Here is a 13761-nt window from a genome sequence, read left to right as displayed (position 1 = left end):
ATACATTTACAACTTCGCGCACATCGCGACACCGCTAACAAATCTGACAAAGAATGGGTCACCGAACAAAATTGTTTGGACAGAAGCGTGTCAGAATAGCTTTAACCAATTAAAGGCATTACTCTGTTCAGAACCAATTCTTAAATTACCCGACATATCAAAAGAATTTGTTGTAAGAACTGACGCGTCTGATAAGGGCATCGCAGGTGTACTATTACAGGAACATGAGGGAACTCTAATGCCTTGCTTATATGCAAGCAGAAAATTATTGGACAGAGAATCACGATACTCTGTAATAGAGCGTGAAGGCCTGGCCATCGTCTTTGCTTTAAAGACATTCAGCAGATATCTACTGCTAAAAGAGTTTGTGGTCGAAACGGACCATAAACCACTCACGTACATAAGAAATAACAAAATGAATAATAGTAGAGTACTAAGGTGGAGTCTATTTTTGCAAAATTACACTTTCAGTATCTCTCACATACCAGGCTGTGAAAATATTCACGCCGACCTACTTTCTCGATTAGTATAAACACATGAGAAGGGTATAACTTAACCTCCCATGCATACTGTTAGTTACCTCGCAAATTATGCCAAATCAGAACGCACAATTTCGATAATTTTATTTGTAAACATGATGACCCAACTTAATGTAACATTGAGTATTGTTTGGATATATATACCATACCCATTCATGATTTGGGAAATCTTCTCTTTATCTATCATTGTTATGAATTTTCACTCATTTATGATTAATAATTGAAATGTCAATATTTCATTTACATTTTCATTCATTTCATTTAGTAAATTACCTTCATATCATCGACTTAAATCATGCTTCATCGCCATCACTATTGTTTATCACAATGATTTGTAATCACATTGCCATCATGTTGTTCATCACAATGATTTGTAATCACAATCTTTCATTGTTATTGTCACCCATTCATATACCTACGTTAATATAAACATTTCCATGTCTAGTTAATAAATAATTTAATTGTAGCACAAATCATAACAATGGATTAATGCTAGAGTATCATGATAGCAACAAGATATGAAGTGAATAGAAAAGTGCCAGAAGACAATAGAGAATAAAAATTTTTCGCGGCGGTGGTGGGGTTTGAACCTGCGACCTTATTGGTACGACAACTCCGCCTGGCAGGTGAGAGCGTGGCTCTACCGTGTGAGCTATCCACGAACACAAAAATATTCGTTTCAAACTCAAAGTCATTACTAGATCCCTCTCTCACCCACTTCTTGAGACCGCCGATTCGTTCGTACACCACCATCGCGAATAATTTTGACCAGCAGTCAAGCCTAATAGCCAATATTCTCAACACAAACATATAACATAGAAACGATTGAGACATTGAGCACGCTCCGGTGTATGGGGTGAATTTTTAATTCAGAAAAGTGAGTGGAGCAGGCACTCATGTTGGCAACAACAAGATATGAAGTGAATAGAAAAGTGCCAGAAGACAATAGAGAATAAAAATTTTTCGCGGCGGTGGTGGGGTTTGAACCTGCGACCTTATATGGTACGACAACTCCGCCTGGCAGGTGAGAGCGTGGCTCTACCGTGTGAGCTATCCACGAACACAAAAATATTCGTTTCAAACTCAAAGTCATTACTAGATCCCTCTCTCACCCACTTCTTGAGACCGCCGATTCGTTCGTACACCACCATCGCGAATAATTTTGACCAGCAGTAAAGCCTAATAGCCAATATTCTCAACACAAACATATAACATAGAAACGATTGAGACATTGAGCACGCTCCGGTGTATGGGGTGAATTTTTAATTCAGAAAAGTGAGTGGAGCAGGCACTCATGTTGGCAACAACAAGATATGAAGTGAATAGAAAAGTGCCAGAAGACAATAGAGAATAAAAAATTTTTTCGCGGCGGTGGTGGGGTTTGAACCTGCGACCTTATTGGTACGACAACTCCGCCTGGCAGGTGAGAGCGTGGCTCTACCGTGTGAGCTATCCACGAACACAAAAATATTCGTTTCAAACTCAAAGTCATTACTAGATCCCTCTCTCACCCACTTCTTGAGACCGCCGATTCGTTCGTACACCACCATCGCGAATAATTTTGACCAGCAGTCAAGCCTAATAGCCAATATTCTCAACACAAACATATAACATAGAAACGATTGAGACATTGAGCACGCTCCGGTGTATGGGGTGAATTTTTAATTCAGAAAAGTGAGTGGAGCAGGCACTCATGTTGGCAACAACAAGATATGAAGTGAATAGAAAAGTGCCAGAAGACAATAGAGAATAAAAATTTTTCGCGGCGGTGGTGGGGTTTGAACCTGCGACCTTATTGGTACGACAACTCCGCCTGGCAGGTGAGAGCGTGGCTCTACCGTGTGAGCTATCCACGAACACAAAAATATTCGTTTCAAACTCAAAGTCATTACTAGATCCCTCTCTCACCCACTTCTTGAGACCGCCGATTCGTTCGTACACCACCATCGCGAATAATTTTGACCAGCAGTCAAGCCTAATAGCCAATATTCTCAACACAAACATATAACATAGAAACGATTGAGACATTGAGCACGCTCCGGTGTATGGGGTGAATTTTTAATTCAGAAAAGTGAGTGGAGCAGGCACTCATGTTGGCAACAACAAGATATGAAGTGAATAGAAAAGTGCCAGAAGACAATAGAGAATAAAAATTTTTCGCGGCGGTGGTGGGGTTTGAACCTGCGACCTTATTGGTACGACAACTCCGCCTGGCAGGTGAGAGCGTGGCTCTACCGTGTGAGCTATCCACGAACACAAAAATATTCGTTTCAAACTCAAAGTCATTACTAGATCCCTCTCTCACCCACTTCTTGAGACCGCCGATTCGTTCGTACACCACCATCGCGAATAATTTTGACCAGCAGTCAAGCCTAATAGCCAATATTCTCAACACAAACATATAACATAGAAACGATTGAGACATTGAGCACGCTCCGGTGTATGGGGTGAATTTTTAATTCAGAAAAGTGAGTGGAGCAGGCACTCATGTTGGCAACAACAAGATATGAAGTGAATAGAAAAGTGCCAGAAGACAATAGAGAATAAAAATTTTTCGCGGCGGTGGTGGGGTTTGAACCTGCGACCTTATTGGTACGACAACTCCGCCTGGCAGGTGAGAGCGTGGCTCTACCGTGTGAGCTATCCACGAACACAAAAATATTCGTTTCAAACTCAAAGTCATTACTAGATCCCTCTCTCACCCACTTCTTGAGACCGCCGATTCGTTCGTACACCACCATCGCGAATAATTTTGACCAGCAGTCAAGCCTAATAGCCAATATTCTCAACACAAACAATATAACATAGAAACGATTGAGACATTGAGCACGCTCCGGTGTATGGGTGTGAATTTTTAATTCAGAAAAGTGAGTGGAGCAGGCACTCATGTTGGCAACAACAAGATATGAAGTGAATAGAAAAGTGCCAGAAGACAATAGAGAATAAAAATTTTTCATCATGATAGTAAATTTACTTCCGTTTGTAAAATCTATCTTTCCCATAATGGTTAAAGAGTATATTTTAAACGTGGGTGGGGGGTGTCACAGTAAAGGTTGTTCACAATTATCTTATTAAATTTTATTTTATTAAGAACTGAATTCATCTCACTCCAGTTATATTTCGGTAGGCTTAGATAAACTTTACCTTCTAATATTAGATCGTCTTTCCTTTTATAGCCTTCCCTCGAATTAATTTCTAATTAGTGAATACTTTTCGTTCTACATTCTGTCACGTAGCCACTTATTATAAAAGCTGATAGGTCTAACATTCGACACTCACTTTCTCTCCACAATCTATGCCGGACGGCCAGTCGCTCTATTCCTATATATATACTGGAAGATTTTATCTTTTTGGACTTTGTAGATATTATATCTACACCATTAAGACGCCGGAGCTTTTAACTTTGATTGTATAATCTTCAAGGATCAAACCCAAGCCCGCTGTACTACACTATAACCTCTTACCAATTGCCTGGAAGTGGAATTTTACGAGTCCAATCCCGTTATCAGAGGAATAGATCATCCAAGCCCATCAACTGCCTGGAAACGTAAACTTACGAACCTGACAAATTATCATAAGTTACGTAAAATATTCATATCTCTATTTGTAACTGCCACGATCACTGTTTATCTCTTTTAATTAAATTTCATCATTATTTTTATTTCATTGTAAACAAATCGTTAATTGTTTTTCATTTATAGTAACTAGTAAATTCTGGGGCCTCATTCTACATATATCTTTATGCATAGTCGAGTAGCTCTTTACTCACTTGAGACCATGACAAAGAGAATGAATGTCGTATCTTAGAATGCTTAATAGCAGTAGTTCAAATTTTTAACCAATTTAGCTTCAATTCGGATTTTTAGTATCTGGTTCATCCCGACATAATACCGTTTTGAGACGATGGGTCACAAATAGCTGAGTTGGTAGAGCACTCGCTCTACACGCAAAGAGAGCTGGATCAATCCTGGGTGCTGGTAGGGGTTCCTGACCTGCCATAGTGGGCAGGGTGGCAGTTACTGTGTCTTCCATCCCCTTATTTCAGTTTTCCAATTTGCTTTCTGTCTTTGTCTTGGAATGAGATTACTAAGTTTTGCCTTGGCCCTGACTGTAGTGCTTGGCAGGGAGGGAAACAGTCAAAGGCATAGTTATTATTGAGGGAGATGATTTTTTTTCCTTGTAAATCATCTCTCTGTTATGTATTGTTATATTTGTTATTTTGAATTTATAATGTATGCATTTGAGTGTTTTCCTCTTCGTGGGGACTTGTGCTGGTGTCTGGGCGAGACTTTTAAGTGATTTCAAACTAAATACATTGATGTTGTGCTCTTGGAATCTACATCTGTTCCCTTTTTGAACAAATTCCCTTTTGTCTTACTTTTCCTCAAGTCCTTTTAATTCTATAATCTTTTTACTATCTAATTTTTTTCCTGTTTACTGTCGCTGATATGACCTAAATGTGTTGCAAGCGCTGTAAAGCCCTTAAAAACAAACAAAGCAGACAATCCTTGGTGAAGTCAATAATTTTTTCCGACTCTCTGCCAGCCAGCAGTGATTGGGTGGCTGGATCTCTTAGAGTGGCAAAAAGTACTTTGCGAAACTCTAGTATCCTATCAAAAGGGTAGCAAAATATTGCTAGTGTCTGTTTAATGTCGACTTTTCGTTATATAAGATTCGGACTATTTCAACACCAATTCCTTGATACAAAAAGACGTTCGAGTTGATTCAACATACTGGGTGGAGATCCTGACCTCCCATAGCGGGCAGGGAGGTACATACTGTGTCTTCTATCCCCTTATAACTTATATCTGTTTTCCAACATGCTTTCTTTGTCTTGGAATGAGATTACTTGGGGGTTTTTTTCCTGACCCTGGTCGGAGCCCTGGCTGGGAGGGTAACAGTCAAATGCATAGTTATTGTTTTGAGAGATGATATTTTTTTTCCTTGTAAATCATTTCTCTGTTATGTATTCATTATATTTGTTATTATTAATGTATAATGTAAGCATTTGAGTGTGTTCCTCTTTGTTGGATTTTGTTTTTGTGTCCGGATGAGACATATAGGTGATCTCAAACTAAGTACATTGGAATCTACATCTGATCCCTATTTGTTCCCAGTTCCCTTTTGTCTTACTTTCTCTTGGGTGCTTCAATTGTAATTCTAGAACTTTTTACTATCCCATTTTCTTCCTTTTTACTGGCGCTGATATAACCTAAATGTGTTGCAAGTGCCGTAAAACCCTTAAAGACAAACAAACAAACAAACGATTCAACAGGATGGTGTGGTCAATCGTGTCAAATGTAGCTGATAAGTCCAACATACATAAAATGTTCACCTCGTTTTGTCAACATTTAAAATCAAATTATATACTAGCCTTAAGAGCGCCATCTCAGTGCTGCTATGGTTTTCCCTATAAGCTGATTGGAATGATCATGCAATTTTAAATGTAAGTTTAATTGATGAAGAACTGCTCTTTCCAGGATTTTGGAAATAAAGGGAAGATTTGAAACAGGTCTGTAGTTTTTTAAATCATTATGGTCTAAAGAGGGTTGTTTTTTTGGGGTTTTTTTTTTTTTTAAGTGGGGTAATCAGAGTTCAAGTTAAGTACAACGTCTTTATTTGCGAAAGGCGAATTACCCATCACTGCAGATTTGTACAATTATGTGCTGACTTTATCCATTATTGTGTAATTGAGTTGAAATATAAATGTTTAACACTTGATCAAATTTGTTGTTGTTGGTAATATCTAGGATTTCTGGTGAGAGAGTGTTCCATTCCTTAGTGATTCTTGGGAAGAAACGTTTTATATGTTTTGGTTCTGCAAAGGGACCTGGGTCAATCCCAAGCGAAGCTGTGATGTTTTAATGACCTGTCTATCCAGGTACCTGGGTCAAATAAATCTGGCAGAAATACATTGCAATAGGTTAATATCCTATCCAAAGGGTAGCAAGTAAGTGCTCTTGTCTGTTTCATTCTCAAGAAATCAGGATTAACACTGCATGGAATTGGGCATCTATGTGTTATGATACTTGTCTTGGACTGGATAAGTTATAGTTCTTTACTCACATTCTAAGAAATGATAGGGTTTTCGGCTCGGCGCATAGTTGAGTCCTTGGACAAGGCTCTTTACTCACATTCTCTCACCGTACTCAGGTGTAAAATGAGTACCTGGCAGTTAGCAGGCGGGTGGTTGGATGGGAGCATCACCCTTGAATCATTTACCTATGATGTTCGCATGGGTGTACGATCCGATAGTGATGTCGTTTCTTCTTCTATTTACTAGCCTATCCTGCTTCTTTGGTTTGTGATTGTATTTTTGACAGGGGATATTTTTTTTCTGTAAATCTTCTGCCTGTTTGTTCTTGGTTATTTATAATTTAGCTTATGATATCTTTAGGTTATGATTTTGATTTACATTTGTACTATTTTTGTTAGATTGCTTGTTTTTTTGTTTCAGCGGTCTCTCATATAACCTCAATTGTGTTGGAAGAGACCTAAAGCAACAAACAAACAAACAAAAAAAAGCAGTTAGCAGCGTTGTCTTTGTCCAAAAATTTGTAATATCGCCTAACAGGCGTCCTGCATGTGAAATGTTGCTGTTGACCAGGGACCCATTGTAAAGCGCTTTGATCACAGTTTGTGGATATTGCGCTATATAAAGCTCAATTTTGAGATAAGGGGTGGAATAAATGCTGAAAAGTTTACTAGAAATCACAACATTTTAGAGGGGATAAATAGACATCCATCAATAACCTTTTTTCCCGCAAACAGATTTCGGTGGATTTTTAGTATGATAATCAGTATAAAATGTACAACCAAATATATTTTTTAGCTTAAATCCCCTGGACTATTATATATTTATTTATTTACTTTGTTGTTGTTGTTGTTGTTGTTGTTGTTATTGACTTGAGGTGATGATGATAAGAAATGAATTGTAACTGGGTGGGAATCCTGACCTCCCATAGTCGGCAGGGAGGTACATACAGTGTCTTCTATCCTCCCATACCCGTTTTCCAATTGCTTCCTGTCATTGTCTTGGAATGAGATTACTTAGTTTTATCCTGATCCTTGCCGGAGTTCTTGGCTGGGAGGGAAACAGTCGAATGTATAGTTATAGTTTTGGGAGATGATGTTTTTTTCCTTGTAAATCATCTCTCTGTTATGCATTGTATTATGTGTAGTTTACATATTATATTATATGATTGGTAAACATTTGAGTGTATTCCTCTTAGTTGGGACCTGTGCTTGTGTCTGGATGAGACTTTTAGGTGATCTCAAACTAAGTACTTTGACGGTGTGCTCTTGGAATCTACATCTGTTCCCTATTTGAACGAGTTCCCCTTTGTCTTACCTTTTCTTTTGTACTTTAATTGTAATTCTAGAACTTTTTACTATCCCATTTTCTTCCCTTTTACTGGCGCTGATATGACCTTAATGTGTTGCAAGCGCCGTAAAACCCTTAAAAACAAAACAAACAAATGAATTGTAAAACGAGAGATTGCATTTGTTTATATATAGTTGCTGTTTATTTGCCAATTTATATTTATAGCAATGTCAACAGGGGATATCATCCTACATTGCCACATTCTTTCATGCACTGTTTCTTGGTTAAGAACCTGTTTCCATTCCCATCGCATCCACCATAAGTGAATGTTTTACAGGATTTAGAATTGCTGTCATAGTAGTAGATGCTCATAGCTGCCCTACAAGGTCCTACTTCCTTTGCAAAGAAACATTTGCATGTATTTTCACATAGTGATTTAGTTCGGAAGTTGTTGCCGTTGTTACCAGACCCAGAATATCTAAACACCTCGCATTTATTCGATTGCGCGTTGAAGTAGAAGCGCAGTTTATGTTGGTGGCCCGTGCCAGTGTTCTTGGGTTTCGTACATGCGTGACCTGAAATAATCATCAGTTTTAAGTTTAAAGAAATGTGATTGCCACCTCGCAAAGTTATATCGACATAATGTACAAGATGCAGGAAAATGGATGTGAAGTCTAAAAATGAAATTTAAGTGATGAAAATTAATTTACTTTTTCAAGAAGGATATGTGCGGCTATGTGGTCTAGTAGTATGACACTCGCCTTCGGATCGAAAGGTCCTGGGTTCGAGTCACGCTCTGAGCGATGCATAGTTGAGATCTTAGAATAAGCTCTTTGATCAAGTGATCAAACTTTCTCGTATTCATATGTAAAATGAGTAACTGGTCGTTAAGTGTTGTCAGAAAAAATTGTTATATTGCCTAATAGTATAGTCATGTCTCGTCTTACATGTTAATAAGTGTTGCTGTTGCCTTGTTAGGCGCTTTGAGCAGGTTATGTGGATATTGCCCGATATTAAAAAATTAAAGTTTTTGTATGTGTGTGTCATTTTATGAGCTGGAGAGAGCAAATATTTTGTTACCTATTCTACTGCCTGATTCGGACATAACATTCAATTTTCAGCGCTTTGAACTACTATTGATGCTATACGCTTGATTAAAAACTCACAACATCCGCCAGTCGGATATAACCAACACACAAAACTATGTGTAGCCTTAAACGTTTATAGCCGGATTAATACAATTTAGTGAGAACTACTCTTACAAAATAGTTGGCTAAAAACAAGAACTTCTGTGTAAAGGCTATCTATTATTAACAACCCAAAATCACATGCTAAGCAAGCCACTGAATGCCACTTTGTTATGATTATTTTCTCCACGGGAAGGAGAATCAACACAGGATTTACTGTACTGTAAATATTTTAAAACTTGAATCATGTTTTATTAAAAACGCAGAAAGATCAAAGGATTTCGGCATTGTGAGATGATTTTGTCATATTCAAAAATTTATAACGTCACTTTATATATAAGCCTGCATGCAGAAAATCACAGCACTCCACATTTCGTAACTTTGTTAGGAATATGCGATATTCCTTGCGCACGGGACTTGGAACGGATCATAGTAAGGCAATCTACTTGTCAAATTACAACGAAATAGTGGGTGGGGATCCTGACCTCCCATAGCGGGCAGGGAGGTACAAACTGTGTCTTCTATCCCCCTTTATCTGTTATCCAACATGCTTTCTGTCTTTGTCTCGGAATGAGATTACTTGGTTTTGTCCTGGCACTGGCCGGAATCCTAGCTGGGAGGGAAACAGTCAAATGCATAGTTATTGTTTTGGGAGATGATATTTTTTTCCTTGTAAATCATCTCTCTGTTATGTATTATTATTTTTATTTTGAATGTATAATGTAAGCATTTGAGTGTGTTCCTCTTTGTTGGATTTTGTGCTTGTGTCTGGATGAGACTTGTAGGTGATTTCAAACTAAGTACATTGGTGGTATGCTCTTGGAATCTACATCTGAGCCCTATTTGTTCTCAATTCCCCTTTGTCTTACTTTTTCTTGGGTGCTTTAATTGTAATTCTAGAAATTTTTACTATCGCATTTTCTTCCTTTTTACTGGCGCTGATATAACCTAAATGTGTTGCAAGCGCCGTAAAACCCTTAAAAAAAAAAAAAAAAAAAAAAAAAAAAAAAAAAAAAAAAAAACAACGAAATAGGCTTCAATTGTCATGACATCACTTCCTTCGTTAAAAGGCGCATAGTAACTTTGTAACTGTTTCTAAACTATCGGAACAATGGCGGACGCCCTTATGAAATATTTCTCCGACGAGCATAAAAGTGTATCCAGAGGAGAAAAACATTATAAATATGATCATGGTTTGACTTATATACATTCTGATCACATGACATATGAAAAGTTCTAGCCAGCATGAAGAATAAAAAGTACCGATTTTCTTTGTTTAGAACCACGCTACGTACCGTTGCTGGGCAACGTGACATCAGACTATTGAATCCAATTTATCGGACGGTTTCAAAGATACGAGCCAAGGAGTCTGACGATGAATTTTGAAACGGACTATATATAGCTTAGTACGTATTGTAAAGACACTAACCTTGAGACTGATCACAGTTCATCAGAACTAGAAGAGCTACCAAGCTGTACAAAGTCTTCATCATGACGTCTTTAGGAAAGTATTGGCAACTTGAGGGTGAAGTAGAAATAACGAAGAACAGTGCTGGTGGACAAGAACACATTGTAAGGTTAGTTAATCACTCGATGTAAAAAGAAAGAAAATTTAAACAGAATCAGGCTATCTGGTTTTGCGTTTTGGATGCCATAACCTAAATATTTGGAATTTTGTGATGCGTTTAAACATTTTTTTTGGACATTATTATTATTATTATTATTATTATTATTATTATTATTATTATTATTATTATTATTATTATTATTATTATTATTATTACTATTATCATCATCATTATTATTATTATTATTATTATTATTATTATTATTATTATTATTATTATTAATGTTGTTGGGTGGGCAGAGAGGTACACACTGTGTCTTCTATCCCCTTTTATCTGTTTTCCAACATGCTTTCTGTCTTTGTCTTGGAATGAGATTACTTGGTTTTGTCCTGGCCCTGGCCGGACTCCTGGTTGGGAGGGAAACAGTGAAATGCAGTTATTGTTTTGGGAGATGATATTGTTTTCCTTGTAAATCATCTCTCTGTTATGTATTATTATATTTGTTAACTTCAATGTATAATGTAAGCATTTGAGTGTATTCCTCTTTGTTGGAGTTTGTGATTGTGTCCGGATGAGACTTATAGGTGATCTCAAACTAAGTACATTGGTGGTATGCTCTTGGAATCTACATCTGATCCATATTTGTTCCCAGTTCCCCTATGCCTTACTTTTTCTTGGGTGCTTTAATTGTAATTCTAGAACTTTTTACTATCCCATTATCGCCGTAAAACCCTTAAAAACAAAAACAAACAAATTATTTTCTAATTTCAACGCTAAGTGACGTATATATATATATATATATATATATATATATATATATATATATATATATTGATCTCGACGTCATGAGATCTGTCTGACCTTTCCTTTGCTCAAAAAAAAAAAAAAAAATTCTAATGAGTTAAAGTAAAATGAACAATCATTAAGTTCTAAATAATTTATTAACAAAAGTCATTTCATTATTTTGGGCAATACAAATATTCGTTGAATAGTGAAAAAATTGGGAGCAGCTACCTTGTAAAATAAAAATCAAAAAGTTGGGTAAAAATCATTGCCCGAAAACGCAGAAAGAAGAAAAGAAGGAAAGAAATCATCCAATGGGATAAGCTTGTCTGGAATGGATATGGAAAAACAGACTATGTCATTAACACTGATACAATAAGTAGCTGGGGGCAGCGGTACGGTCTTTGCTTCGTACCCGAAAGGTCCCGAGTTCTATCACCCGCCGCTGCACTGTGTGGCCTTGAGAAAGTCACCTTGCCCTAGCTCAATTTCAGTCTTCCCTTGGAATAGACCCTAGAGATAAGTTTCCCCATGGGATGAATAAAAGGGAATTTTATTTTACTTAATTGTTTTATACAAGAAAATACACATTCTGTGTTATACGGCGTTGTTTTATTCACACCTTTTGATATGGGACTTCGTATGGGAACAATACAGACAATGGACGTTTCGGGTACAAACCATTCGTCAGCACAACAATAAATACACACATTAACGTGGAAAACAAAAAAAATATAATGCAAAAAGTACAGACGATACAAGTTATTTTGCATTTTATTTTATTTGTTGTCCACGTTAATTTGTGTATAGTTGTGCTGAAGAAGGGTTTCTACCCGAAACGTCCATTGTCTGTATTGTTCCCATACGAAGCCTCTCAATTTTCACTCTTTTGTTAGTATTTTCACGATCACAGGCTTCATGCAGCCCCTTCCGTTTTCTACAAATCTAACTACAACAGTGGTCTTATTCGACACTAGATTGGACTCTTTGACCACGAAAGCATACATTGACAACTCTGACAACGTTGTTTTTAAAAACAGTCTATGAAATGTTAATCATTTAGCACATACTGTGTTTTTTTTTTTTATTAAACAAACGACAGTAGTGTGGGTCATTGTACATATAAAATCAAAATATGACTAGTTGTATCGTTAACTATGAATTCACTAGATTACAAATCCAACAATAGAATTTACTATCACAGCATAACATTTTATTGATAATTGACACAGACCAAAGTAAATTAACAACATCTATATTTCTTTCACATTAAATAAATTCAGATTTTAAACGCCTTTGTCGTTTATTTAAAGTTGAAAGAAATCTAAACATATAGTCCTGGTGAAGAAATATATTATAAAAATGAACAGATTCTATACATTTTAATAATTAGAAAAACAAATCTCTCCGACAGAGACATAAAATAAAGTTAAATATGATAGTTGCAAAGTAAGTTTTAAAACAGAATCTCACCTTTCTTGTCGAACAGCAAATGATTTCATCAGTGTGTAGATTGGCAATATCAATTATTTGTATTTTTATATAGATGTTCTCTTATTAATCGAGGACAAAGTTTTCATAATAAGCAAATCAAATTATGTAAATATATTTGAATGTGGACACGTTTATTGTAATCGGGAAGTGTTAGTTGTATTTCATCCCGAATAGGCAATTTAGATTGGGAATAATACTGATAACCAAATCTATTTTAATAGAATTTATGAAAGATGCTGTCCATTTGGGGAATCAAAATTGGATGACAGTCAGAAAGGTTTTTCTACTACTCTTAGGGCCCCCATAGACGTTGAGTTCTATAGATAGAATGCGCTTGGCCAAGGAGTTCACAACATTGCCATCCGGAAGTATAACGGACCAACACACAAACTCTGTGTAACCATGAACTTTTATAGTCTGGTTAATGCAGTTTAGTGAGAACAACTCACAAACGCGGATGGCAAGAACAATAACAAAGACCTGAGTGACGTCATCTGCATACTATCTATCGAGATGATCGGCGATAGGGGGCGTGGCAGTATAAAAAAGTGGACAATTTTTTTCGAATTCTCGCTGTTTTCACGTCGGATTCGTGATCAGCATCAAATTTACGATAGGTTTAATACTAAGAACCGTGTGTTTACTCCAAAAATTGTTGAAATTAGAAATAAGCTTAATTAATAGTGAAGCTATGTGGTCGACAGAACCGGTCCCAGTTACTGTCTCTCTATTCTATCTTTCGTCTTGCGCACAATAGTGATTACTTCTCACTAAATATTAGACTGTTGAAGGAACGAAATTGACATCATTCAACTCTTTGTTATTGTATTAAGGCAGCCATTTTGGTAATTAGTTATCACTAAATT

The 13761-nt window shown here is 36.8% G+C and overlaps 1 protein-coding gene across 1 annotated transcript; it reads right to left on the bottom strand.

Annotated features, from left to right (window-relative positions):
- Positions 1-8070: 8070 nt before the first annotated feature.
- On the bottom strand, positions 8071-13031 carry LOC144976840 (kunitz-type serine protease inhibitor bitisilin-3-like). Its single transcript, XM_078921346.1, has 3 exons — positions 12875-13031; positions 10480-10602; positions 8071-8438 (listed from the first exon to the last, which is right to left on the bottom strand). The coding sequence occupies exons 2-3, from the start codon at positions 10541-10543 to the stop codon at positions 8107-8109; spliced, it is 396 nt and encodes a 131-aa protein (XP_078777472.1). The 5' UTR covers positions 10544-10602; positions 12875-13031; the 3' UTR covers positions 8071-8106.
- Positions 13032-13761: the final 730 nt, after the last annotated feature.

Source organism: Berghia stephanieae, chromosome 7 (assembly GCF_034508935.2).
Source record: "Berghia stephanieae isolate SIO BIC M18660-M18661 chromosome 7, UCSD_Bste_1.3, whole genome shotgun sequence".
In the NCBI taxonomy this organism is placed as follows: Eukaryota; Metazoa; Mollusca; class Gastropoda; order Nudibranchia; family Aeolidiidae; genus Berghia; species Berghia stephanieae.
This window is presented reverse-complemented; position numbering and strand designations above follow the sequence as displayed.

What these genes read in the sequence shown, in the direction of transcription:
- LOC144976840 (XM_078921346.1), bottom strand. Translation starts at nt 10,543, where the DNA reads ATGATGAAGACTTTGTACAGCTTGGTAGCTCTTCTAGTTCTGATGAAC. An exon ending in GAACTGTGATCAGTCTCAAG is followed by an intron (nt 8,439 to 10,479) that starts GTTAGTGTCTTT and finishes TGATTATTTCAG; the next exon opens with GTCACGCATGTACGAAACCC.